This window comes from Caenorhabditis remanei, chromosome III (genome assembly GCF_010183535.1).
Source record: "Caenorhabditis remanei strain PX506 chromosome III, whole genome shotgun sequence".
NCBI classification, from domain to species: domain Eukaryota; kingdom Metazoa; phylum Nematoda; class Chromadorea; order Rhabditida; family Rhabditidae; genus Caenorhabditis; species Caenorhabditis remanei.
Window position 1 is genome coordinate 1,753,120 of NC_071330.1, and position 27,830 is coordinate 1,780,949.

The 27,830-nt window shown below is 38.6% G+C and overlaps 8 protein-coding genes across 8 annotated transcripts; 7 read left to right on the forward strand and 1 right to left on the reverse strand.

Annotated features, from left to right (window-relative positions):
• Positions 1 to 3,188: 3,188 nt before the first annotated feature.
• GCK72_008498 (uncharacterized protein) lies at positions 3,189 to 4,201 on the forward strand (the record flags this gene model as incomplete). Its single annotated transcript, XM_003098906.2, has 2 exons — positions 3,189 to 3,268; positions 3,316 to 4,201. 2 exons carry the CDS (start codon positions 3,189 to 3,191, stop codon positions 4,199 to 4,201), a joined length of 966 nt encoding a protein of 321 aa, XP_003098954.2.
• Positions 4,202 to 5,356: 1,155 nt separating this feature from the next.
• GCK72_008499 (uncharacterized protein) lies at positions 5,357 to 6,369 on the forward strand (the record flags this gene model as incomplete). Its single annotated transcript, XM_053726858.1, has 2 exons — positions 5,357 to 5,436; positions 5,481 to 6,369. 2 exons carry the CDS (start codon positions 5,357 to 5,359, stop codon positions 6,367 to 6,369), a joined length of 969 nt encoding a protein of 322 aa, XP_053586435.1.
• Positions 6,370 to 6,918: 549 nt separating this feature from the next.
• Positions 6,919 to 7,933, forward strand: GCK72_008500 (uncharacterized protein; the record flags this gene model as incomplete). Its single annotated transcript, XM_053726859.1, has 2 exons — positions 6,919 to 6,998; positions 7,045 to 7,933. The coding sequence occupies 2 exons, from the start codon at positions 6,919 to 6,921 to the stop codon at positions 7,931 to 7,933; spliced, it is 969 nt and encodes a 322-aa protein (XP_053586436.1).
• Positions 7,934 to 9,069: 1,136 nt separating this feature from the next.
• Positions 9,070 to 10,089, forward strand: GCK72_008501 (uncharacterized protein; the record flags this gene model as incomplete). Its single annotated transcript, XM_053726860.1, has 2 exons — positions 9,070 to 9,149; positions 9,198 to 10,089. 2 exons carry the CDS (start codon positions 9,070 to 9,072, stop codon positions 10,087 to 10,089), a joined length of 972 nt encoding a protein of 323 aa, XP_053586437.1.
• Positions 10,090 to 11,368: 1,279 nt separating this feature from the next.
• Positions 11,369 to 11,731, forward strand: GCK72_008502 (uncharacterized protein; the record flags this gene model as incomplete). Its single annotated transcript, XM_053726861.1, has 1 exon — positions 11,369 to 11,731. One exon carries the CDS (start codon positions 11,369 to 11,371, stop codon positions 11,729 to 11,731), a length of 363 nt encoding a protein of 120 aa, XP_053586438.1.
• Positions 11,438 to 11,807, reverse strand: GCK72_008503 (uncharacterized protein; the record flags this gene model as incomplete). Its single annotated transcript, XM_053726862.1, has 2 exons — positions 11,438 to 11,710; positions 11,790 to 11,807. The coding sequence occupies 2 exons, from the start codon at positions 11,805 to 11,807 to the stop codon at positions 11,438 to 11,440; spliced, it is 291 nt and encodes a 96-aa protein (XP_053586439.1).
• Positions 11,808 to 15,950: 4,143 nt separating this feature from the next.
• GCK72_008504 (uncharacterized protein) lies at positions 15,951 to 18,006 on the forward strand (the record flags this gene model as incomplete). Its single annotated transcript, XM_003098910.2, has 5 exons — positions 15,951 to 16,072; positions 16,238 to 16,323; positions 16,378 to 16,545; positions 17,315 to 17,388; positions 17,818 to 18,006. 5 exons carry the CDS (start codon positions 15,951 to 15,953, stop codon positions 18,004 to 18,006), a joined length of 639 nt encoding a protein of 212 aa, XP_003098958.2.
• A 2,666-nt stretch (positions 18,007 to 20,672) lies between these two features.
• GCK72_008505 (uncharacterized protein) lies at positions 20,673 to 27,761 on the forward strand (the record flags this gene model as incomplete). The annotated part of the gene is made up of 4 exons (XM_053726863.1): positions 20,673 to 20,816; positions 25,939 to 26,305; positions 27,102 to 27,579; positions 27,623 to 27,761. 4 exons carry the CDS (start codon positions 20,673 to 20,675, stop codon positions 27,759 to 27,761), a joined length of 1,128 nt encoding a protein of 375 aa, XP_053586440.1.
• Between the last annotated feature and the right edge of the window lie 69 nt (positions 27,762 to 27,830).

Here is a 27,830-nt window from a genome sequence, read left to right on the forward strand (position 1 = left end):
GATGAGAAGGAGAGCAAGGGGATCACTGTATCTGATAAAATGCTGGGAAAAAGGTCAAGACGAGAACATTATGACTAGAGACCTCTAAAAATGGTTGTGTTAAAATTTATTATTTTGGTAAAATTAATAGCTTTGCTTGAGAAAACCTCAAAAAATATCAGTAAGTTTGAGCAGGCGAACAAATTTTTCAAACTGATTTCTTCTAGGCGGAAGGCGTAAAAAATCTTTAAATGTCTGGATGTGAGTGAACTCGCTTTTAAAAATTTTAATAATACTTTTAAAAATTTAATAATACAACAATTCAAAGACCGTAACATTTAGAAAAAGCGATTAGATAGTAGAATAGAGAAAGTAGAGAAGTGGTAGTTATTGGTGTGGTATTGTCAACTTTGAAGACTGAGAAACCATAGAGTTATCAATTGAGCGCATTTACAAAAGTGATTCAGTTTTAATACAGAACAGTGAAATAGACATAGAAAATATTTTCTGAATATTTGATCCCAATCACTGCAGGTGTCCCATCCTTTCGTCTGATCTGAATCATATCAACTTGAACTGGCAGGCTGTGTTTCTGACGGATTTCGTTCTTTGTCTCTTCACTCATTTCTATACATTTGATTCCTTTCAAATACAATTCTGTGTCGACAAAATCGCTTGTATTCATCTTTAGAAACATACGTTGCAGTCTTGGATTCGATCCACGGATCCAGTGTTTGAGGAATTGATTCAACTTTTTCTGAGATATTGGTTTTGTGAATCTGACTATCTCACTATTGACCAGAGTTGAGCGGAATGCGGTTTTTGAAATGGCGGAAGGCGGAAGGCGGAAAGCGGAATGAACATTTTTTGGGCGGAAAGCGGAAGGCGGAAGGCGGAATTGTAAAAATATCGGCGGAAAGCGGAGAGCGGAAGGCGGAAGCGAAAATTTTTTGGCGGAAGGCGGAAGGCGGAAAGCGGAATAAAAAAATGCCAAAAGGCGGAAGGCGGAACACAATGTCGCTTTCAAAAATACGATTTTGACCTTATTTTGTAGTAAAAAACACTAAAATGGTTAAATTTGAGTTAAATTTTGTTTTTTTTTGATAAACACTGATAGCTTTGCTGCAAAAAACCACAAAAATATCAGTAAATTGGAATAGGTGATCAAATTTTTCAAGCTGAGGAAAAAAATTTTAAACAGCGGAAGGCGGAAGGCGGAAGGCGGAATTCCGCTCAACTCTGCTATTGACCAATAACAAATCATCCAACGAAAAGAAGTCATGAAATGCGATTTTTTCTGAGTTTAGAATAAATATATTTTGTATTTCACAAGTATCTTCGAATAGATTCCTATGAAGAAACAATTTGCTGGGAGTATTGAAATGTTTCAAAACTTCCTTGTACGAAACATGCGTCATGAGACTATACAGACAGAGTTTATTAACATCTCCAATTGTTTTTTTCAACGATCCAACTTCATAATTCTCACAAGCTGGATAGAAACGAACATTCGGTGGTGGAGTGTAATGGAAAATAGTCCGAATCTGATTCATCCACTCGCTGAAGTTGAATAGAGTGGATGATCGAATTTGTGTGCCTCCACATTCAAAACCAGCAACAATTGGGCGAGTTATATCTACGGGTAATTGTCTGTTCTGATCATTTATGTCATTATATAATTCCAAATACAACCTAGACGTTTGAGTGTTCACAACCACGTAAATTGAACGTGAAATTTTGATCTCAACATCACTTGCTTTTATTCCTAGCGATGACACCAGATTCTTAGTTTTGGTTGAGACAAGAGAGATGAGGAGCCTGAAAGAAACATTTTACTACACTAAATGTGTTTCAAACTGGAACGAAGCCCCTCCCATAATATGTGGTAAACTCACAATTGTCCCAAACGCAGGTTTTTGAAAACTTTGATGATAGCATTTTCGGGAAGTCGAAAAAGTGGAAAAGGAGGTTCCATTTGAACGAATTATCGATTCTAGTGGAGAGAATAGTCGACAGTGTAGGCTGGGAGGGAGGTATGCTAGAGGGAATGAGGGTGTCGCTCTATTTGGTTTGCCAGAAGGTTTTCTAGAATCATCTGAAGAAGTACACTGGGAATGTTGGCAGAGGAAATGGATAAAAGTATGTAAATGCTATTTGCTAAGAGATCTTTGGATGGAACTACCATCTCCCTTTCTACGGTGATTTTATCGGAACCACTTGGTTTTTTTTCTAGGCGATCACATAGGCGGCCACGAGCAAACCCGCTCTAATGCACCGTTGAAATTTCTAGACCCTCAACTTTGGCTAGAATATTCTCAAAATCGAATTGTGATTACCCTAAAGAAAATAGGGGAGAATTTTTAGCAATAAGTTTCATACTATACGGTTCTCAGTTTCATTCAAGTGGAACAAATTATTCCATGTTACAAACGCGCTCTTTTTGCAGAGAGTGAGAGACGCAGAGCACCAATCTGTGCCGCAGTTGCGAAAACTGCCTGCCAGGGTTGCGATGGCCGACTCCGCCCATTTTTTACTGTTAGGGCCGAACGTTTCACGCTACCTACTAGGTGGTTCCGAAAAAATCACTGTGCTCTCCAAATTTCTTTTGATAAGGCAGCTCAATGGAAAAAGCGTTTCTTTTTTTGTCTACCTACACATGTTATCATCGTTATGCTAAAAAAAACGTACTTATTAGTTGAAATTTTCAAAAAGTACACTTTGATGGGTGTCTCACATGTGTATTTACCCATTTTTATCGAAAACCACCATTTTCCGGACCTTCTCTATCATCAGACTTTTAAAATATAGTCCCGCGTCAATCTACCACCCAGTAAGGCTGTCCTTATTGATTTTTATGAGATCGGGGTGATGTCTTATTTGGTTTGTCAGATGGTTCTGATTGTAAGGATTCACACCTCAAGGACCCATCTATCCATTTGCACTGTCTACCTTCGCCGTGTACGAGTTCTCACAACCAAGACGTTCTGGCAAACCAAATAGGTCTCCCTCCCGACCTGCCTTTAACATCCCTCTCCTCCACAGTGCCATCCTAATTTCCAGGAAAGAACGTTCATCTAATAGTCACCTTTTGGGAAACCAAATATAACTACTGTCTCATTTCTCAGAACCACACTTCTCGGCCTACACCGTCGACTATCCTCTCCAATCCTCTTTGCATTCGACCACGACAATCGATAATTCGAGTTCGAATGGAACCTGCTTTTCCATTATTTCGACTACCCGAGAATGTTATCGTCAATGTGCTCCAAAACATGAATCCTGATTGGCTGTAAGTTTTTTGCTGCAGCTTCTTGTAAAAATCTATACCTTTTTTAGGTTGATCATCTCCCTTGTTTCAACAAAAACCAAAAGCCTTGTAACATCATTGGGATTAAGAGCCCGTAATATTTTTATCGCTTTTTATCATGAGGTTAGTATAACTGTGAACATTGGAAGATTCGGATGGAATTTGATCTTTCGAAACGATCCGAATGATCAGAATGCAGAATTTGACATTACTCGTCCAATCTCTGCTTCTACTACTTCTCTACAAGAACCTTTTCAACCAACAACTCCATTCCACTTCAGCGATTGGTTAGGTCACATTCTGACTGTATTCTGTTATACTAAACCACTAACCGTAGCATTCGAGCCAGGCAGTGAGCAATTTGAAATGGAATTGCTGAAGATTACGTTGAAAAACGTCGATTTTGCTACAATTGGAGGTGTTACTGGTATTCGAACTAAGGAAATTTTGAAAACTTTCAAAGACTTGAACGAATTATTTTTGAGAAACAACCCATTTGAAGATAGCTGTGAAGTTCAAAAATTGTTTATTGAAAACTTTAAAGCAGTCATATTTCTTGACGTTTACTCACTGGATGACATGTTATTGGCCAACTGTGAAATAGTCAACTTCCGCCGTCCAACAACCCACAAACAATTCAATCGATTCGTCAAACACTGGATCCGCGGCTCAAATCCACGACTGCAATGCATGTATTTATCAATCAATGACAGTAACTCCGTGAGCAGAGATGTGCTTCTGAAAGGAATTCAATGTGTTGATGTGGCAGAAGAAAAGCAACTAGAAATCTGTCGAAAACACGGAATTGTCAGTGATAATATGGTTGAGATCAGACGGAAAGATGGGACCCCTGCTGTGATTGCGACCAAGGATTCTGAAAATATTCTTTATATCCGTTTCCTCGTGTTTTACTAAAAACATACCTGTCTTGCAAGTGTGTTTCACAATTCCTCTCTCATTCTTTCCAACCGTCCCTGCATTTGTTAAATTATGATTTTTCTCTTGTTCGCCACTCCAGGACAATAAGTTTTTCAAGTTTTTCAAGCTTTTCTCCGCCATTTTTTCGTTTTTTTTTTCTGTTCTGATTTTATTGTAATGGAAACTGACTGATACATGTTCATCTAATAAATTTTCCAACAAAATGTATTAAGTAGCGCTCGAGCGTCCCACTTTTTTCCGGTCATTTTGGAAAACAGTCAATATTTGTCGGAGAGTAGTCAAACTTTCACAGAGCCTGAAGACATAGCTGGGGACGCGATTTCCAAAGTTTCAAGAATATTGGTTCATTTTTAGCCGTTTTATGACTATTCAGGACGCGCGGGACAGGGATGTCTTAACTTGCCCCATTTCGATCGCTAGTTCTAAGAGAATACTGAAACATATAGTTTGTTTTGTACTCACCTCGCTTGTATTGATTTAGTTTCGAAAAATCTCCATATGTGGAAAGGAGTGCAAGGAATGATTGTCAACATTCCCAGTGTACGAATCCTCACAATCGAAACCGTCTGGCCAACCAAATAGTCCTCCCTCCCGACCTCCCCTTAACAACCCTGTCAATCATTTTCCAGACCTTCTCTATCATCAAACTTTTTCAACATAGTCGCGTCAATCTACCACCCAGTAAGGATGTTCTTATTGATTTTTATGAGATCGTGAATGCGTAGCGGCTGCGTAGCGTGCGACCGACTAACTCTACAGGCTGGAGAAGTTTTGGGAAATTAGGGGGTGTTGTCTTATTTGGTTTGGCATACGGTTCTGATTGTGAGGATTCACACCTAAAGGACCCATCTATTCATTCGCTCTGTCAACCTTTGCCGTGTACGAGTTCTCACAACCAAAACGTTCTGGCAAACCAAATAGTCCTCCTCCCGACCTCCCACTTAACAACCCTGTCCCCAACGCTGCCATCCAAATTTCCCAGAAAGAACGTTCATCTAATAGTCACCTTCTGGGAAACCAAATAGAACTACTGTCTCATTTCTCAGAGACCACACTTCTCGGCCTGCACCGTCGACTACTCTCTCCAACACTCAGTGCATTCGTCTACAGGAATCGATAATTCGAGTTCGAATGGAACCTTCTTTTCCGTTATTTCGACTCCCTAAAAATGTTATCGTCCAAGTTCTCCAAAGCACGGATCCCAAAGAACTGTAAGTAGCTGCCGTTACTTGTAGAACACTATATACATTTTCAGATTAATCATATCCCTTGTCTCAACAAAAACCAAAAACCTTGTCACATCATTGGGATTAAGAGCCCGTAATATTTTTATCGCTTTTTATCATGAGGTTAGTATAACTGTGAACATTGGAAGATTCGGATGGAATTTGATCTTTCGAAACGATCCGAATGATCAGAATGCAGAATTTGACATTACTCGTCCAATATCTGCTTCTACTTTTTCTCTACACAAAACTTTTCAACCATCAACTCCATTCAACTTCAACAATTGGCTAGATCACATTCTGACTGTATTCTGTTATACTAAACCACTAACCGTAGCATTCGAGCCAGGCAGTGAGCGATTTGAAATGCAATCGCTGAAGATTTCGTTGAAAAACGTCAATTTTGCTAAAATTCAAGGTGTTACTAATATTCGGACTAAGGAAATTTTGAAAACTTTCAAAGACTTGAACGCATTATATCTGAGAAGTATCATATTTGAAGATGCTTGTGAAGTTCAGAAATTCTTCATTCAAAACTTCAAAACAATCATATTTCATGATGTATACTCACTGGATGACATGTTATTGGCCAACAGTGAAATAGTCAACTTCCGCCGTCCAACAACCCACAAGCAATTCAATCGATTCGTCAAACACTGGATCCGCGGCTCAAATCCACGACTGCAATGCATGTATTTATCAATCACTAACAGTAATTCCGTAAGCAGAGATGTGCTTCTGAAAGGAATTCAATGTGTTGATGTGGCAGAAGAAAAGCAACTAGAAATCTGTCGGAAACAAGGAATTGTCAGTGATAATATGGTTGAGATCAGACGAAAAGATGGGACCCCTGCAGTGATTGCGACCAAGGAGTACGAAAATAATATTCTTCGTATCCGTTTCCTCGTGTTTTACTAAAAACATGTCTTGCAAGTGTGTTCCACAATTCCTCTCTCATTCTTTCCGACCGTCCCTGCATTTGTTAAATTATGCTTTTTCTCTTGTTCGCCACTCCCTTTTCTCCGCCAATTTTTCGTATTTTTTCTCTGTTCTGATTTTATTGTAATGGAAACTGACTGATACATGTTCATCTAATAAATTTTCCAACAAAATGTTTTAAGTAGCGCTCGAGCGTCCCATTTTTTTTCCGGTCATTTTGGATGTCCTAGCTTGTCCCATTCGCTAGTTCGAGAATTCTGAAACATATTCTTTCTATGTTTTGTACCCACCTCGCTTGTATTGATTTAGTTTCGAAAAGTCTCCATATGTGGAAAGGAATGCAAGGAATCTTCTTTTCATTTGCTCTGTTAACATTCCCAGTGCACTTCGACAGAGGAGTCCGGAGAACCTTCTGGGAAATCAAATAAAACGACAGTCTCATTTCCCAGTACATCTTTCGGCCTACACCGTCGACTATTCTCTCTAACCCTCTGCCCATTCGGCCACAAGAACCAATAATTCATTCGAATGGAACCTACTTTTCCACTGTTTCGACTACCCGAGAATGTTATTGTCCACGTGCTCCAAAACATGAATCCCGATCGATTGTAAGTATTCTATTGCAGCTTTTTGTAAAACTCTATACTTTTCCAGATTAATCATATCCCTTGTCTCAACAAAAACCAAAAACCTTGTAACATCATTAGGATTAAGAGCCCGTAATATTGACATCGCTTTTTATTATGAGATTAATGTAACTCTGCACATTGGAACATTCAGATGGAATTTGATCTTTCGAAACGAACCGAACCATCAGAATACCGAATTTGACATTACTCGTCCAATATCTGCTTCTTGTCTATGTCTGAACAAACCTTTCCAACCATCAACTCCATTCAACTTCAACGATTGGCTAGATCACATTCTGACTGTATTCTGTTATACTAAACCTCTAGCCGTAGGATTCGAGCCAGGCAGTGAGCAATTTGAAATGGAATTGCTGAAGAATACGTTAAAAAACGTCGATTTTGCTCTAATTCAAGGTGTTACTGCTATTCGGACTAAGGAAATTTTGAAAACTTTCAAAGACTTGAACAAATTATATCTGAGAAGTATCATATTTGAAGATACTTGTGAAGTTCAAAAATTCTTCATTCAAAACTTCAAAAGCATTGGATTTCATGATGTATACTCCTTAGATGACATGTTATCAGTCAACATTGATATGATCAACTTCCGCTTTCCAATACCTCAGAAACAGTTCAACCGATTTGTCAAACATTGGATCCGTGGATCTAATCCAAGACTGCAACGCATGTATTTATCAATCAATGACAGTAACTCCGTAAACAGAGGTGTGCTTCTGAAAGGAATTCAATGTGTTGATGTGTCCGAAGAAAAGCAACAAGAAATATGTCAAGAACTCAGCATTCAGAGTGATTATATGGTTGAGATCAAACGGAAAGACGGGACACCTGCAGTGATTGCGGTCAAGGAGTACGAAAATAATATTCTTCATATCCGTTTCCTCGTGTTTTACTAAAAACATACATGCCTTGCATGTGTGTTCCACAATTCCTATCTCATTGTTTCCAACCGTCCCTGCATTTGTTAAATTATGATTTTTCTCTTGTTTGCTACTAAGTTTTTCAAGCTTTTTTCCGCCAATTTTTCGTATTTTTTTTTCTGTTTTGATATCATTGTAATGGAAACTGACTGATACATGTTCATTTAATAAATTTTCCGACAAAATGTTTTAAGTAGCGCTCGAGCGTCCCACTTTTTTTCAGGTCATTTTGGAAAACAGTCAACATTTGTCGGAGAGTAGCCAAACTTTCACTGAGACAGAAGACATACATAGCTGGGGACGCGATTTCTAAAGTTTCAATAATAAATGTTCATTTTTAGCCATTTTCTGACTATCCGGGACGCGCGGAACGTCCTAACTCGTCCCATTTCGATTGTTAGTTCGAATAGAATACTGAAACATATAGTTTGTTTTGAACCCACCTCGCTTGTTTGTATTGATTTGATTTCGAAAAGTCTCCATATGTGGAAAGGAGTGCAAGGAATGATTGTCAACATTCCCAGTGTACGAATCCTCACAATCGAAACCGTCTGGCCAATCAAATAGTCCTCCCTCCCGACCTCCCCTTAACAACCCTGTCAATCATTTTCCAGACCTTCTCTATCATCAAACTTTTAAAATATAGTCGCTTAAATCTGCCACTCAATAAGGCTGTAATTATTGATATTTTATGAGACCGTGGATGCGTAGCGGCTGCGTAGCGTGCGACCGACTAACTCTACAGGCTGGAGAAGTTCTGGGAAATTGGGTGGTGTTGTCTTATTTGGTTTGGGATACGGTTCTGATTGTAAGGATTCACACCTAAAGGTCCATCTATCCATTTACACTGTCAACCTTTCCCCGTGTACGAGTTCTCACAACCAAGACGTTCTGGCAAACCAAATAGACCTCCCTCCCGACCTGCCTTTAACAGCCCTGTTCCCAACACGGCCATCCTTATTTCCCAGAAAGAACGTTCATCTAATAGTCACCTTTTGGGAAACCAAATAGAGCGACATCCCTCATTTCCCAGTACCTCTCCAACCTACACCGTCTACTATTCTATTCAATCCTTTGCCCCATTCTGCCACTAGAATCAATAATTCATTCGAATGGAACCTACTTTTCCACTATTTCGACTACCCGAGGCTGTTATCGTCCACGTGCTCCAAAACATGAATCTCAATGAACTGTAAGTTGCTAGCTGCAGCTTCTTCTAAAATCTTTTTTTTTTTTAAAGATTTATCATCTCCCTGATCTCATCGAAAACCAAGAGCCTTGTGACATCATTAGGCATAGAAGCCCGTTATGTTGGCATCATCATTTTTTGTACAATCAGTATAAATGTGTACACTACAAAATCCCATACTCTGAACTTTTACGATGATTCAAATGATCAGAATCCGTTATCCCCCGTAGATATTTCTCTCCCAGTTGCTGCTTATTTTGAATATCAAAGCAAAAGAATCCAGGCTTCCACTCCATTCAATTTCAACGATTGGATGAATCACATTCGGACAGTATTCTGTTTCACTAATCAACAAGATCTTAGTTTTTGTCGAGGTTGTGAGAGATTTGAGGTTCAATCGTTGAAAGATACAATTGGAAATGTCGATGATCTCTACGTGGCTGATGAAGTAACTGATGTTTATAGCCAGGAAATTTTGAAACATTTCAATGCACCCAACGAATTATTTCTGCATAGAAATCCATTTGACAAAGCTTGTGAAATTCAAAAACCCTTTATTCAAAACTTCCAAAGTATTGTATTTCATGACTTCTTTTCGTTGGATGACATGTTATTGGTCAATATTGAAAAAGTCATGTTCGCAAAACCAATATCTCAGAAACAGTTCAACCGATTCGTCAAACACTGGACCCGTGGTTCGAATCCAAGACTGCAATGCATGTCTCTATTTATCGAAATTACTAATTCCGTGAGCAGAGAAGAGCCTTTGAAAGGAATTGATTATGTTGATGTGGCAGAAGAAGATCAACTAGAAATCTGTAGGAAGCACAGAATTAAGAGTTATTATATGGTTCAAATCAGACGAAAGGATGGGACACCTGCAGTGATTGCGGCCGAGGATTTCGGGAATGTTCTTCATGTTAATTTTCTTGTTTTTTACTAAAAACTCATCGTTCTTTTTCTACCGTTTTGCCTATGTTTTTAAACTGTTTTGATACTCTTCAAAAAATGAATGTTGTCAGAACACAAAATCCAACAAAATTTTTCTAGAGAACCATTTTTCGATAGGATCTAAATTTATGAAGTACTGTCGAAAAAATAAAGTTTCGACAAGAATTTTCAAAAAAAAATTCGCGCGTTGAAACGCGCAAGCGCATAAACTTGTGGGCGGAGCTTAAACTGCAAGCTTAAATAAGCGGCGCGGTTCTAATTCCAGTTGTTTTTTCTAAATTAAGAACCGCGCCGCTTGCAGTTTAAGCTCCTCCCACAACTTTATGCGCTTGCGCGTTTCAGCGCGCGATTTTTTTTTTGAAAATCCTTGTCGAAACTTTATTTTTTCGACAGTATTTGAAACATTTTTAAATATTTAAGAACCTTTGTACCCACTCAAAATGACGAATGAATCCTGAGAACCTTTTGCTTGTAATATTAGCAGTTCACCCCGCCTACAACTGCGCTCCACCGCAAACGAGAGAGTTTTTGCAGTTCTTGACCTATTTTCTTATTTTTTTTTCATGGTAATTTTTGCAAATTGTTTTGAAAAAATGCTAGAATAGGTCTAAAACCGTGAAAATCTGTGTAGACGGTCTGTGACAGGATCCCCATTTCCCAGAACCCATTTCCTTCCCGACCTCCTAACAGTCCGTCCCTCACACTGCCATCCAAATTTGCTTGGATACATTTCCCCGTTTGTCGATATCTCACGGGGTCTAGGTGTGAGTACTGAAAATAAACGCGCTCCGCTGAAAACCGCGCATTTTTAATAATATTTTAGTAAAGTTGATCTCAAAAATGTGTGCGACAGTCAAAAAAACTGACCAAAAATGATGGAAAACTGATATAAATCGGCTCAAAAAGTGGTCGATTAACCAGCGTATCAAAATTGAAAAAATTAAAATTTGAATTTGTCGCCAATGTCTAGTAGAGCGGATTTGATTTTAGTACTCACCCCCAGATCCCGTGATATCTCTTCAAGAAAGTTTTTAGCTAATTTTTTTCCTGTTTAGGCTGTGTCACTGAAATTTTTTTAAGAAAGGAATATTCTATTTTTCTGGTACAGTACGCTCCGAAGACACCCCAGACTTCTGGTTTTTGAATGCCTCGTCTGTTTATGTGTTCAAAAGTCCGAATGTCTCGAATATTGTTATTCAAACAAGTCAAAAATGCGTCAAAGGCGCGCCAGCCGATCATGTCTGATTTCAGCGCTACTCGTTATGAGCCTTATGTTAAATATCAACAAAAATCACGTTTTCGATGCTCAAAAATTCATTTCAATCGTCATAATTAGTCAATCAATAACTAATGAGTCTGCATGCTCCATTTCTGCAGACGTGGCGGCCAACGAGGTCATCACAATCTGCGGCGACTTCGCAGCCACGGACTTTTCCAATCTTCTTCGCGTACTTTCTGTATCCATAGTTCTGGCGACGTCGTTCTCCGGCATGGGCGTCCTTGCTGACGCATTGTCCGTTGTAGCAGATTTCACGGGAGGTACAACGGTACACGTCGCGGCAGCTGAGACCATCGGAGTGGACGTTGGAGGCGAAGAGGGCGAGGAGAAGGATCTGGAAGGATTTTCTTATTAGCTGGGTGCCTTTCTAATAGGGGTTCTATTGGTATCTAGGAAGATAAATTTCAACTCACCAAAAACAAAAACTTCATTCCAAATAGTCGATTCGAATCAAAAGAGGATTCTGATGGTTTTCCACTGGAATGGCAGGAATATTTATAGGCCAAAAATCTAATTTGCATAACATGGGAATGGAATGGGGTGATAAGAATGTTAAACAGAAGGGAGGTGATCAAAGATGAACATGACTCACAGGGGGTTTTTACAGGAGTTTTTCACAAGGTGGAGGGGAAATCAAAAAATCAGGAAGATCATGAAATGAGTTTTGCTTTGTAGACAAATGCCTACCAGGGTTGACCGGAAATCCACTGTTTAACACACAAGTTTAACCATTTTAGGGGCTTTTTACAACAACAAAAAACAAAATCGACTTCGAAAAATGACATTTTACTCCGTTTTCCGCTTTCCACTTTCCGCCATCTAGATTCCGAAACTGATTTTGATAATAGTGAACCCAATTGCTGCTTAGCGACTAGCAATGGTAAAACCAAGGATGTAATGACGCTCCACTAACAATAAAATAAACATTTTTTTGCAGTGCTTCTTCTGAAACTGATTTTGGTTGTTGAGTCGGCGCGTTCTTCTGAGTATTCTATCCTGCTTCACTGATCTTTCCCTAATTTTTGACGTGAAAATCACAAAAACGTGAATGAATGCTGATTTGAAAACCGTAGAATAATGATTTGAAACTTGAGCAATATTTCATTTTCCAACAATTTTATACCATCTCAGGACTCTTCCTTATTATCCGGAAGTTGGGAAATGGAAGTGGGTTTTATTAGCAAATATTCAAAAATTGGCAGAAAAGGTAAAAACCATAAAACTCGCGAAAATCAGTAGAAAATTAGTTTTTGGCTACAGCAGACTTGTCAAAAATCGGGATCGACGGGCCGGATTCAAAAGTGGGTACCCTTTTTTTACTAAAATTTTTTGAAATTTTTCGAAAAAACAGAGTGAAAATGCTATAATTATCATAAATATATAAATATTCAAATTTTGATTCAATTTTAAAGTTTTGGTCAAAAACTATACTTTTTCCAAAAAAGTTCAAAAAATGTCAAAAAATTCAAATTTTTTCAAAAAATGTTTCAAAACGGGCCTTGCCGAGATTTTGTTTGATTTCTGACCGGCCCGGCCCGTGACAAGTCTGGACTTCCGAAAAGCCTATTTTCTGTCTTTTTAGATAATTTCCCTAAGATTTCTGCAATAGCATGACGAAAATGGGAATTCCATGCAACTCTGCAGGATTCTCATATTTTCAGATTCTTAGATAAAACAACGCCCAAAGTTTTTTTCCCTCGCAAATCAGTCTCTTTTTCCAAATACATATGTACTCCTTCAATATTGCTCATGCCCTTTCTCTCTTTCCTCTTTCACTCCAAAAACTTCACATTGAATCTCACCAAATATCCGTCAAAAATCTCCATATCTTCCTTTTTTCCTCCCATTGTGACAAGTCTCTCCCTCCCATCCAGATGTCTCTAGAGACCATGTCCTCCCTTCTTTTTGCTTCTTTTCTTCCGGACCGCCCAACACCACTATCATTATTCAAAAACAGCAACAAGCAACACACTTACTAGACGGGGGGACGGGGAGGAGCAGGAAACCAAACTCTTGCATTTTAGTGCCCCCTTCTCCACAAATTGTCCCATTTCAGAGAAGCTATTTCTTTTGTTTTCCGAAATTCTGGTCTCGTTTTATTTGGTGACTTTTTATGGGGCATTAGGAGGGGGAATCATGCTTGTTATCATTTGAAGAGCATAGTCGCTATTTTAAAAATGATACCTAAAACATTTTTATCTGAGAAATACCGAATATTAAAAATAGCCAGCTTCCCATGAGGAACTAAATTACAAAATAAATTCTCATTATTTTGCCAATTCTAGCAAAACAACTGGTTAAACTTCAAGGTGACATGTTCATCTTGTTCTCTCAATTTTTTTGAAAACGTCCTAGTTTTTTTTTTCATTTTACAGTTTCTACTATCTTAAAAAATGAACCGGCATGCAAATGAGAGGCATCGACCAGTAGTTCGACATGCCGGTCTATTAGAGCAAATACGGTAATAACCTCAATTTGACTGGCCAAATTCTCAGTTTCCGGTATTATAAATTCACAAAACTCTGCCGGAGGGTTTCAAAGGCGCATCTAATTTTCGAGCTTTGCAGGTCTGAAAAGAACTGCAAATCTTGTTTTCCGCTTCAAGACCATTTCCAACAAATTAGATGCGCGTTTAAACCCCTGTGGCCGAGTTTTGTGAATTTATAGCACTAATTGATTTTAAACCTTGAGTCTAATTGGAAAACTTAAACTATATTGTATTATATTGTAGTCTCCAAAAAAGCTGTATTAATGGGAGGGATTCTGAATCTGCTTTCAAAATTGGCGGTATTTAAACTCACGAATGGAGCAACTAATTCGGTGAGTTTTGGAATTGGAATAAATTAGAAAACTTATAAATACTTGTCAAGGTCCGGGTAAATTGGTGCCAATGTTCAAAATTCAAATTTTTTCAAAGTTAAAAAAAAGTTGAATTTTTTCAGAATTCGCAAAAATTCTGAAAAATCATTGAAAATTGTCACATTTTCGATGGAAAATTGAAAACATTTCAAAAAAAAAGTTGCGAAAAAACGTCATTTTTGAAGCCGGGCCTTCGGGCCGGGCCTTGAAAACTTTCAAACGACCCGGCCCGGCCCGGGCTTCAGGGCTTTGCCAGGCTTTGCCAGGCCTTGACAAGTAGGACAAAACTGGTTCAAAATATTCACTATATGAGCTGTCATTTGAAAAAATGAAATTTCTGCTCCAAATCTAGCTAAAATTTTAAATTTTAATGAAAACCAGCTGTAAGTCTAGTTCTGTTCTCATCTGGAAATACAAAAACGCGTCCAAGGCGCCCCAGATATTTCAGCTGGAGCATCTTTGTAAAAGTCATGTAAGTCTTATCCTCACCAGCCACTCATAAGCTCTCTTCCCACAACCCTCATAAAACTAATAAGTACCTCATCAATTTTTGAACTACTACTCTCCCCATTTCCCTTTCTAAAAGTGTTCCCTATTGTTCCCTCCCATATTTTAATTGCTTTCTCTCTTTTGTTCCCATATCCATTTTAGTCATCTTCTTCTTCTCGCCTCTCCACTCGTAACCCCCATAAATCATCGACTCATCCCTTCGCCTCCCTCCCCATCAATGCATGCTCCGCTCATCGTCTCCTTCTGTTCTATTCTTTCTTTTTTTGGTTTTTCACTACATTTTTAAAAAGTTCGACGACTATTTTGAACAAAATGTGTTTTTTTCAGAACAAGAAACTGATGCATTCGATAAATTTGACATGAGAACATTGTTTCTTAGGATTTGTCTCCTTTTGGGGACAATTTTGGTGAGGTTTTTGGTTTTGTAAGCTGGAAACACAATAAAAAACTATGGAATCAGCTAAAATCGGAGATGTAGCAAATAAATTTTTCAAAAAAAAATTTCGAGTCGATTATGTCTTAAACTCCACAGTTTACTTGGCACTGTGATAAAATAAAGTTCCAACAAGAATTTTCAAATTTTTTCACGGGCTGAGACACAGGGGTGCAAAACGCAAGGTCACGTAAACGCGCTCCGTCTCACAGCGGTTGGCACGGTGCCAAAAAATGACTTGGCTGAGTGCCAAGTTCAAGTTTAGCGTGTGTTTGTCGTATCTTTCAATGAAAAACGCGACGCACATGAAACACGACTCGGCCGGTAAATTCGAAACTTTTCGTTGCGGACCTTTTGCCTCGCACCCCTGTGCTGAAACGCAAGTGCGGCAGAAGGTTGTGGGCGGAGCTTAAACTGCAAGCGGCATCGATTAAAACACGAGTTTATCTTGAAATTCAATGTTGACCGCCAAAAAACAGCTAGAATTTCAACATAGCCGTTTGCAGCTTAAGCTCCGCCCACAACTCTCTGCCGCACTTGTGTTTCAGCATGCATAAAACAAAATTTCATTTCTTGTCGGAACTTTATCTCTTTGTATTTGGCCTTCAAGCTATATATTTTTATCTGAAAAATCTATCAATTTTGAAAACCTTGCGTTTTTAGGTTGATGAAAGTTTACAATATAAGGTCTTACTACGAAAAATACAGTAATCCTATCCTGACAAAATCTGACTCTTTCCAGAAATCCACCAACTGTGAATACAGTGAACTAATGAATCAAAAAATCGGAGTCCGTGTTGAAATGCTGAATTTGATCTACGAAAACGAGACGACAATCACGTCGACAGGACACCCGAGATGTCGATTGACACTGCATAAGTCAGGCTGGGATCGGTATATCCTTTGTTTCATTTTTTAGTTTTTTTAGTTAGTTTTTAGTTATAGGAATGTATTAGTTGGAAGTTATATTTTCAATAGAGCGCATTTCCTCAGTTATTAGTTTTACAATAAGTTATTTGACTGCCTTACTTATTATATCAAAATAATGTTTCTTTTCAGAGACACCTGTTCAAGTCCTCAATTCAAACTTAATGACACACTATCCTGGTCAACAAGAGTGTGTTATAAATGGGTTTGTGATACGAGTGAGTATTTTATTTTGAGTTATCTCTATAACATTATTTTCTTTAAATTTCCAGCGAAATACGCGATGAGAGTGGAGAGTTGTTGGATTGGCACTCCGAAAATGCCGGTTTTCATAGTGAGAGATGATGGGTGTACGATTGAGAAGGCTATTCTGACATCTCCAGTTTATACGTCGTTCAATAGAGCCGCTGCAATTGGGTGGATGGCTGTTAGGCAGAAAAGTAAGGGTTTTTGAAAGATTTGGATTGCTAGGTGATTTGAAGTTGGTTGAAAACTGAAGGGGTGTTATCAGGCTTGCAGTCCCAAGACAGTGGTTTTTTTTCAAAATCATTGAACCCGGAACTCCGTCATTTCCGATGCCAATCAAACTCTATACCAGTTGTACAGTACTGGCCATAAAGAATGCGACCCTTGCAGTTTTTAGTTGAAAATGGTCAACTTTGTGAGTGTGACACGGCCTCCCTGATAGTCTCACAATATTTATTGTTTATGGAATATACAGAACAAAAATAGATCTTCATTTTTGTAGTTGACAACTTTTTTTACAGACACTTCTTAGAGAGCTATGATCGTTTTTAAACGATAGCTCAAAAATCGCACTATTTTGCACTGAAATTGGTCGATTTGAGGGAGAAATTACTTTGTCGATACGTAACTTGCTAGGGAGTTTCCGTACGAAAAAGTTGTCAGCTACAAATATGAAGTTCTACCTTTGATCGGTATAATTTATTAAAAATCTACTTGATGGGACAATCAGTATTCCCATGACACACTCTTAAAGTTTGTCATTTTTAACTGAAAACAGCTAAAGTTGATAGCTTTTTATCCGGTACTGTAGTTAGCGTGCGAGTTATACTGGTTACTTCTCAAAACTTCAAATTCAAATTTTCAACTTTTTGTACTGCAAACCCGGTCCAACTTGTTGCAAGTCTGATGAAAACTACAGTAATATTGTTCCTTGAAATATCCACATTTTCTTTTATTTTTCAGACATGAAGTACATGCACGTCGGTTGCACCATTCGACTCTGCCATCTCTGTGATCCAGCTTGTCAGGAAATTACGGTAACTTTTTAAATTGAAAGCTGTTACGATGTGAACCACAGACTCACTCACCTCAATCTTTATAAATTTTAGGAAATTCGCTACTATATAATCCAAACTTACAAACCGAGCCAAAATAGACCGGCACGGCCTGAATCGTTAATGTGCCGGGCTAGAAAGGCTTTTTTGGCCATTTTTGCTTCTTGGCACCGGCTCGCGGTACATAAACGAACAATCATCCGGCCTGTAGCAATTGACATATATAGAACTCGCTGAGATCTACATTTTGGTATATTTATCAGGTCATAATAATGCGTTTGAAGCAAGTTATGCCTTGGTCCAGTTTGCAAGTATTATCTAAAACCTACTATACCTTGAAGCGGCTTTTGAATTTTCTAGATGGAAATCTGCTTGCAACCAATAAGAGTACTCCTATTCTCCATTTTCCAGCCGCCACGAACATGCAACGACTCCCGTGCGAATGACTACGAGGCGATGTGGAATAGCTCGTCGAAAGTCAAAAATCTGTGCTATCCCTCTCCGTCAACTACAGAGAATCCAGATGGGGAATCGAGCTCTGCGTGTTTTCTGAATTTTGTAAATGTTATCATTCTAATACTTGTTCTTCTTTTCCGTTGATATTTGTGCTCTTATTATGAATTATTATCCCTCTAAGGTCTTGACGTGACATTTAAACTAGTTTGTATTGGAACAATGCACAGATTACGGGCGGTTTGAGTAATTCCAGTCCTTGAAGGCATTGTTTACGGCAACTACGTAAATTGGCGCCATGCACTTTTTCTTTTTCGGAATGCATACTATTTTTATCTCGGCACGTGTTCAAGCTATGAGTTCCCAGCTGTGCTCTCACAATGGTCAGGAACCGACTGCTGACCGGCGAGTAATGCAAATAAAAAGACAAACAACAATAAATCACTGTCATCATCACCACCTATTTTTATCAATATCCGTGAGAAAAAGAGAGAGGATTCCTTCTGTTCCAATAAATAAACCCGGATATCCCCCCTTCGTTTTCTCTGCTCACTCTCTTTTATATCGATGCTCTCCAGTGAGTGCATTTCTATTTTTCAGGTGCCCTCAGCAGCTGGGATATCTTGAGATCCTATTGGTCTAGAAAATTGAAATAAAGTTTTTTGTCATCCTCGATTTCTGGAAGAGGTGGTCATGTATGTTTTAAACATGCTCTTATGATAAATTCTACGTGGATACGACTACTAACTACTGTAGAATGGCTCCGGTCAATGTTTTCATGTGGTTGGTACGGTACCAACTAACTTTTCTTAACTACAGTATTATCTTTGAACTGCTGAAAAATAGGTTCTATTTTCTTTTCATTTTTTGTTTTGACCGATTTTTAAATCTTCTGTAAAATTAGAGTTTCAGGCCTACAAACGTTTTGAAAATTGCACTTTGTCTGGTAGATCATAATTGTTTTCATGCGATCAATTTCTTATTCTTTTTTCTCACTTCTTTAGTGTCTTTATTCATGAAATCTCTTTTTTTCCCTAAAAACCTGTCTGAAACTACAGTAAGACCTTGAAAAAGCGTCGTCAAATAGGATGCAAATTGCTCTTCCTTCCGTTTTTCCTGATTTTTAGTTGGAAATATTGCGCAAAATTCTCCTTTTGAATAGGAAACAACTTGAGAACATAATTTTCTAACAATTCTCATTGTTTACGTACTGAAGGAGTCAAGTTGACACTGCCAACCGAATTTTCAAGCCCCGCCCACAAAACTTTTTATTATTTAAAAAAATTTTCTATTTTTCTGTAATTTTCGTTCTGTGGGTTGAGCTCAAACCTCGAGCATAAATATTTCTCAAAATAATAGTGAAAGTACAGTAAGAACTTTCAAAACGTCGCAAAATGTCGTCAAATATGATGCATTCACCAGAAATATTAATTAATTTTTTTCTCATTTTTCGAAAAATTTTCTCAATTTCAGCCGTAAAATCTCCTCAAATTCCTTGTTTCTAATATATTTTTGTATTCTCTGTGTTCATTTTTATCATACCTTTCAATATTTTCTCTCCGCAATTTCCAATAAAACCAGTTCCGACACACTTCCATTATCATTCGCTTCTTTTTTTTTTTCTCACTTTTTTACTTTTAAAAATCCCATAAAACCATTTGAAATCTTATCAATTTCACCTCAGTTTTATCGGTTTAGGACCGTTTTTCTATTTCTTTTTATCGAAACGGTCCGAGTCATCACTGATAAGGGTAATGTAGACTGTAACTTCTGTATTTTTCTCTTCAATTCGTTTGATATTTCGTTGAAAAGTTAGAAAAAAGTCCGTAGAATATTCAGTACAAAAAGAGTCGTGATAAGTGAGGAGAATTCAGTTTCTAGCATTTTTTCTGACTTTTTCACCGAAAAATGTTAATTTTCACTGATTTTCCAACAATTTAAGTTGAAAATCTTAAACAATTTTTCATTTTTCAACTTGAAGGCTCTGAAAATCGTAAATTTTGAGAAAAAGGCGAAAATAACTATAATGCGTACCGGAGTTCCGTAAATTAGGATTTTCAGCTTTAAATCTAATAAAATCCAAGTTTATCGCAAACATTTTTCTTGCATTTTTCGCATTTTCACCCCGAAGATTGTGTTTTTAATGATTTTTCGTTCAAATATGCCATTTTTCCAGCGAATTAAAGCATTTTCAGCTTCGAAATAATTAAATTCCGAATTTTTGTTGATTTCCGCATATATATTTTAAACTCCGCCCATAATGCACGTAACCAGAAGCTGCAATTGGCTCTCAATTTTCATTTTAAATTAAAAATGCGAGTTTTTGTAAAATTTCGCTTTGCAAATTGGGAAATCACTGTTTTTAAAAGTTTTATGTCGTGTTTACTTCAAAAATTCTGCGTTGGACATTATCTTCCGGTTAAATTAAGAATTTTACTGTGAAAAAAATAAAGTTTGGCCAAGGATTTTCAAAAAACATTTTCGCGCCCAAAGCACTTTAGTGCATTTGTGAACTAAAGCGTTTTGGGCGCGAAATTTTTTTTTGAAAATCCTTGGCCAAACTTTATTTTTTTCACAGTAAGCTTCACATCTGCCCAAAACTGAACGAAACCACGAAAGTATCACTTTTCTCTGAAAAAAACAAGCTTTTTTACTAAAATTAAGCATTGTCTGCTATAAATCAATGTATTTTTTTTCTAGTTTTCCGACCCAGAAATTGAACAAAAACCTCTTTTTTCGAAAATTATCGTTTTTCCTCTCCTTTCCCATCTTAGTCTCTGATTTTCATCATATTTTAAATTTCAGATCCCATAATGTGGTCTGGTACATTCTACTCGATCATGGTCGGCACAATAATTCAACTATTCGGACGAGACCTTCTACACTTAACAAAACTAACAAGAGACGAATTGGCCGATAGTTTCGATATTCAAAAATTGGTTACACAACCGCATCGGGTGAGTCTGAAATAACAGGAAATTATTTAATTTTCAGAAAAAAATTCTCATCAAACTTCACAAAATAACGTTTTTTTTCAAAAAAATGAAGAAAATTGAAAAACGCACGGAACATGCGAAAATCATAAAGTGGAACCGAAAGAAGGGTGAAAATTAGAATGAAGTGAACTGATTGATCTGTGGGAAAGACGAGGAAATAATGAGGAATAGGTTCAAAGTAACAGAGGGACAGGAGCATTTTTTTTGGTTTTTAGGCTAGAATTAGAAGAAATGGAGCAAGAAATTGTGGTTTTTTTCCGATTTTCTCTAAATTTTTCTTCAATTCTTGGAAAATCTTCCGTTTTTTTAGATTGTTAGGTCCGTATACCCGAGTTGAATGGAATTCCGACTTCCGAGAATTTTTTCCATTCCGATTTCCGACTTCCGACTTCCGAGTTCCGGATAAGGGCTTTTACTTCCGACTTCCGTCATTCCATAACTGTGGAATTTCCGAAAAGTACATTTCGCAGAAATACATGGAAAAATGGTCTTAAAGGACAGAAAATAGGCTTTTCTTCAGCCAAAAACTAATTTTCCACTGATTTTCGGGAATTTTATCGCATTTTCTCTTGGAGTTTTCGAATATTTGCAAAAAATCTACTTCCGACTTCCGCCTTCCGGATAAGAAAATTCCATTCCGACTTCCGGATAATAAATTTTCACTTCCATGCAACTCTGATTCCGACTTCCGCCTTCCAACTTCCGACTTCCGACTTCCATTTTAGAAAAAAATCACGAAGAAAAGAGTGTGCGAAATTGAGAGACTCAGAGAAAAAGAGATATTTTTCGAGGGGAGTTCGGTGGAGCGCAGTTGTAAGAGCTATGTTGAGTTAATAGGTTTTTGGGAGCTAAAAAACCTCTAAAAAACAGGAAATTTTATCAAATTTTAGCCTTAGATTCCAGTTTTCAGCGTCTTTTTTATGGCATAGACAGACATCAATTCAGACTCAGAACTTTTGACCTAATCTCTCCGCGCTCACCACAAAAATTTCCATAATCCACTGATTTTCCAGTACTTTTTTTGTTAATATACCAAGTTTGTCCTTTTGAACTGACTATACTGATTTTTGAGTTTTGAACTGGGTTTTTGTGAAAAATTGCGTTTTTTCACATGCAAATTCATGTATGCATACAAACATACATACACCGTTCGAACATCTCTAACAGTATCCCTTCAATTTGAATATTTGCCACGAAACTTTTTTTTTCCTTTTTTGAATTCTGGAGTTAAGAAAAGTTCAGAAGTTTCTCTTGGCGGATTCTCAGAATTCAAACTTTCCCACGATTCCTATAATGATCATGAACGTTTAATGTCATCTGGCATAGTTCAGTATCAGAAAATTCTGAAGGAATGCTCAAATTCTCACTTCTAGAACATTCTTTTCGAATGGCTATCTGGCGCACCTTTGGCGCTTTTCCGGAAGTAGTGCTCACTTTCAGAACTCCTCGTTTCTATAGGATTTCCTGCAAAATATCAGCTGTCGCACCTTCGACGCTTCACCGCTCCGCTCTAATTCTATCAAGTTTTTCCTTGGCGACCAACGCGGTCATTTATGTATAATTTTTGGAGATTTTATTAGGTTATGCTATTGGTCAACTGAAACACCAAAATAACACACGCTTTTTGAAAATCGTGACGTGCCGCACGGTCAAAACACAAACCATGCGGCGCAGTTGCAAGAAATTGTTGTGTTCTCAAAGTCTTGTTCTCTTCTTCTTCACACTTCACCCCCGCGATGTAATTAATTGCCATATGTATGTGAGAGATTGTGTGATATGAAGATGATAGACTAGCGTCCCCCGCCTCCCGGCGGGCTCCGCAGTACTCGGCTGCGCCTCGTGTGCGGTGCTTAGCAAGTTTTGAATTCAAAAATTAGCTTGCTCGATTTGAAGAAAAATGGAAGAACGTCCAGCTTTTGAATTCAAAACAGACACACCGACTGATACTATTTTCCCCGTATTCGATCAGAACATTCGAAATTTTTACAATATTTCTTTTCATATTCATTTAGAAAGTTCATACAAAAACAAAAAAAACAAAAACGAATAAGAAGGTTTCGAACCCCCAGCCCACCGATTCTCACCCCCGCCCTCTTCCACTGCGCCACTTGTGCACAGAAAAACGTGGTCATGGAGAGAATAGAAAAGAGGGGAGATCCTCGCAGCAGTACAATGACACATACAATGACAAAATGGTCAGTGTATTCGAAAAAAATGTCAGTGGAGATTCAGGTTTCTCCACAGAATCGTCCGGTGTCAATATTTTTTGATCGGACTTTTTGGTTCCATTAGATCTCCGAAAGTTTAGATCGGTGTCAAAAATCCAGAACGATTCAGTGGATCCAGTCCCCAGGACAGCGAATAGAAAAAATCCCAACATGACCGAAAAACCGCGAAAATCACAAAATCCGGTTTTCTGAAAGCTTTATCAGCTAAACGTATATTGAATTTTACATGGATCGATAGAGATTTTTTTTCTACACATTTCCTTTTTTTCGGATCCTGAAAATTTTCAAAACTGAGCGAGTTACAGCCGGTCAAAGTTTTGGGCAGAAAAAGGGGGATCGATCGATAATTGCTCATTTTTTGACTGTTTTTTGAGTATAACTCGAATGCATCATCTCCAATTTGAAATCTGTTTTTTTAGTCACTTCCGCCATCCCCAGTTACATAACTGTACCAAATTTCAAAGCTCTCGGTTCAAAACAACTCGAGAAATAAGAAGGAAAGTGAAAATTTTGAGAAAAAAAGTCGTTTCCTTTCTTTTATGGCCATAAATCATATTTTCACAGATTTGTGAATAATTTTTATATGTCTCGATAGCCAGATTTTCAGAGATCTTAAGTTCAAAAAATCCCCCAGAAATGTTCAAAGCTGAAGCCGTACGAAGTAGGAAACGGCGGAAATCGTGAATTTCTCAAGCCATTTATTTGAGCAAAAAAAGTTGTTTTTACTTTTGTGCTCATAACTCTCTCCCAAATGCTCCAAATCTATCCCCTGACAGTCGCCACATCCGTATTAAGTTTTCAAAAACAAACGAAAAAGAATTTTTTGAAAATCTCTACAACGAAAAAAGTTATTCAAAAAATGAGTGCGACTCAAAGTTTTTGACAGCATTATCGACACTTTTGGCGAAGCTCCGCCCACCGAAATCGCCCACCTCATACCTATCGGATTTAAAGAGAGGGGGCGAAGAATTGTGAAATTGATTTGACCGTTGGTCTAGTCGTTCTTTTATTTCTCCATTTTTCGTAGATTTCGATAATTCAGACAATTCTAAGAAACTTTTCTCATTGACGCATATGCTAAAAATCCCTCTAAACGCCACAATTCCCGTTTTCCTGACTCCAAAAGAGCTTTGGTGGAAGAGTTTTCCCCGCGCGGCCGTGTAGTCCTCTCGGACAAGATGTTTTCTCGATTCCACACTTTTAAAAACAAATTTTCCTGTTATATGGCAAAAAAAAGGAAAAATAACGAAAATTTGTTGGAAACAGTGGGAAAACGAGGAATTGAGCAAAAATCTTGTCCGAGAGGACTACACGGCCGCGCGGGGAAAACTCTTCCATCAAAGCTCATTTTGTGTCAGGAGAACGGGAATTGTGGCGTTCAGAGCGATTTCGAGTATATGCGTCAATAATAAGAGTTTCTTAGAATTATCTGAAGTATCGGAATCTGAAAAAAAGAATTCAGTCATTTTTTTTTTAAACTGCGCCATGCAGTATACTAGTGACAGATTTCCCCCTAAGTAATCTGAAATTTTGAACTCTGATCCTTCTTTCTTCCATTTTTCTTCTCCATCGGAACTTTTTCCTATCATTTTACTTCCTGTTCTCCTCCTCTTCTTCTCCAAATCATAAAACATGTTGGCAAACGATCGGAATAAAGTCTGAGAACCGTTTCTCGACATGTTTCTTTTCGGCAAACCTTCAGATATGGTGTTGAGGGCTCTGACGGGCGGTTCTCTTGATTTTTCGAGTCTTTGACATTATTTTTCTGTGATAAACTAGTATTAGTTCGGCACAGTGGTTACAATTGCGCTCCACTGAAATGCCCTTGAGAAATGTCTCTTTTTCTCTGAGTCTCACAATTTCGCACACAATTTTCTTCGGTTTCGGTAGAGCGCTGTAGTTAGAAGCGTGGCGAGCTAATAGACATCCTGATATCTGGAAATCCAGACAGACCTACGAGAGATCTGGACAAAAACTGTAGAAATGTCTTTCCTCGGTCATTTTTGGAAATTGTGTTACTTATGACAATTTTTCTATAAAAATGAAGAATTTCGAATTTTCCCTGGATTTTTGATTCAGAATCATGTTATGATCAAGGAAACTTTTGACTTTCACTCAATTCTCTGTGAAAAATCAGGTTTTCTGCTCATTTTCCTCGAATCTGAGTGAATTTTTCGGGTTTTTTTTAGTCCAAAATGTTCCAAAATGTCCAAATATGAAATTTCGAACATTTTCTGTAATTCGGACATCTGGATTTCCAGACAGACATCTGGACACCGTGTAATTCAGATTCAATTCTCATAGGCTCCATTTTAAGCTATTATTCGAAAAAAAATCTGATTTGACCATTTTCGGTTTTTTCTGGATTCACGGACACACACTCGGACATTCGGGAGCACAGCTTCCAAGCTCCTAGGGTCCCTATTCTGAGTCGTTTTTCACGAAAAACGCCATTAGGCAATAACTTTCGTTACAACTGCGGCCCATCGCAAACGAGGTGAGAGACTCAGAGTTTTTTTCTCGCGCCAACACTAATTTTCACCGTTTTTGACCTATTTTCGCGGTTTTTCATAGTATTTTCTGTAAATTATTATGAAAAACAGCGAAAATAAGACAAAAACTGTGAAAATCTGTACCGGCGCGAGAAAAAAACTCTGCGTCTCTCTCCAATACTCTCTCGTTTGCGGTGGGGGCACAGTTGCAACCAAAGGGTGTTCGCCTAATGGTGTTTTCGTGAAAAATTACTCAGAATTGACTCTAGGAGCTTGGAAGCTGTGCTCCCGGATGTGCGAATGTGTGCTGCTAATACCTGAAACCCGGCATTCCTTCAAAAACGAATCAAATCATGTTTCCAGGTAAACATGGATCTGCTGACACTCGTCGCGTGGTGTCTCATCATCGGAATCCTCTACATCCTCTCGCTTCTCGCTCTCAAATTCACAACGATCCGAGTGGTGATAGTGACGTTGACCTTCTTGCCCATCGCTCTCATGCTCGCTTTCTTCATCTTCCGTATTCCACAACTGCGAGACGAGTCACACAAAACGGAATTCTTTACGAAATGGAAAGTGGGCGGACACCGTGGAAGCTCTCACGATGGGATACCGGAGAACAGTTTGGAGGCGTTCAGTGCGGTGAAGGCGGAGGGTGGACAGTTGGCGGAGATGGATATTCAGATTACGGCCGATGGGGTGCCAGTCATTTGTCATGATAGTAATACAGGTGAGATATTGGAGAGACATCCAGACAAACAAGCAGACAGACAGATTTGGAGCTTCTAAAAGAAAAGTGCGCCAGTATTGCAAAAGTGGGCGGAGCCTACCGGACATCCAGATGGACAGACAGACAAACTTGAGTGTCCGCCAGATTGAAAGAAATGGGCGGAGCCTGGACATTCGGACAAACAGACACTCATTTTTTGACAAAGTTTTCACCCTTTTCTCATTCAGAGCTCTGTGAAAATCAAAGTGTGCGCCAGTATTGCAAAAGTGGGCGGAGCCTAAATGTCAGTTTTCGCCTTTTGTCTGTCGGTGTGTCTGGATGTCCGAATGTCCAGATTATTGAGTTTTTGGTACGAGAACGCTTATGGGCGGGGCTTACATTAGGCCACGCCCACATTTCGCCATATTGCCGCACAACTTTTCCCGCGAATATGCCCCAAAACGTCATGCCTTCAAAAGTGGGCGGAGCCTCTTCGCCCCACTAAAACTTGGAGAATGGGCGGAGCCTAATCTGGTCACGCATTCTTAAAACACGGGTTTCTCCTGAAAATCGTATAATTTTGATCAAAAACATGATTTTTGAAGTGGGCGGAGTCTAAAATAAGCAGTAGTGGCAGATTTGACACATCTGGACATCTGGACAGACAGACAGACAGACGAAACGCTGATACCGAAAAATGGGCGGAGCCTGGATAAGTTCGAATTTTCAGCCCAAAAATACAGTTTTCAACACGAAATTCTAATTTCTAGACATCCGGTCATACTGATACACAGATAGACAATTCTATAATTTACAGTACGTGTCACGGGAGTCGACAAGGACATCTCCACAATGAATATTTCCGAATTCCGGGATCTCCGTTTCATCGGCACCAACGTCTCGCTTCCGACATTCGAAGAAGCCGTCGCTCACTGTGTTGCCAATGGTTTAATGATGATTTGGGATGTGAAGAATGTCGATGAGAATCTGCTGAAACAATTCGTCATCCAGATGAAAACTCACAACTTGTACTCGAAAGTTCTTGTGTCGGGATTCAATCCGATCGACACATACAAGGTGAAACTCGCCGATTCGAAGATATTGACTGGATTTACGTGGAGAAGTTGGGAGTTGAGTACCACTGACGAGTCGGCGACTGTTCCACGCTTCTCTGGAGCTCTGAATGCGATTGCTCAGGTTCTTGACGTCATCTGCTTCGGGTTGGCTCGCAGTTTGCTCATGCCGAAGTTTCTGGGATCCGATGTGATTTTTTATCATGTTAATGATGTTAGCAGGTAGGGAAAAGCAACCGGAAAAGTCTTATTAAGTATTTTCCAGTTACCTCAAAGCGGACGCCGCCGCCAACAACATCTACCTGGCTGCCTGGACGAGCAACAACGCGAAGGAGCAAGGATGGCTCCGTGACTTCCTGAATGTCCCATTCATCACTGATAATGTTGGATTGGTGCCACGTTGAATTGCATTTTGATGATTGTTTGTTACTATGTAACACGCTTGCATTCTGATTCGTTTTTGTATTGCATTT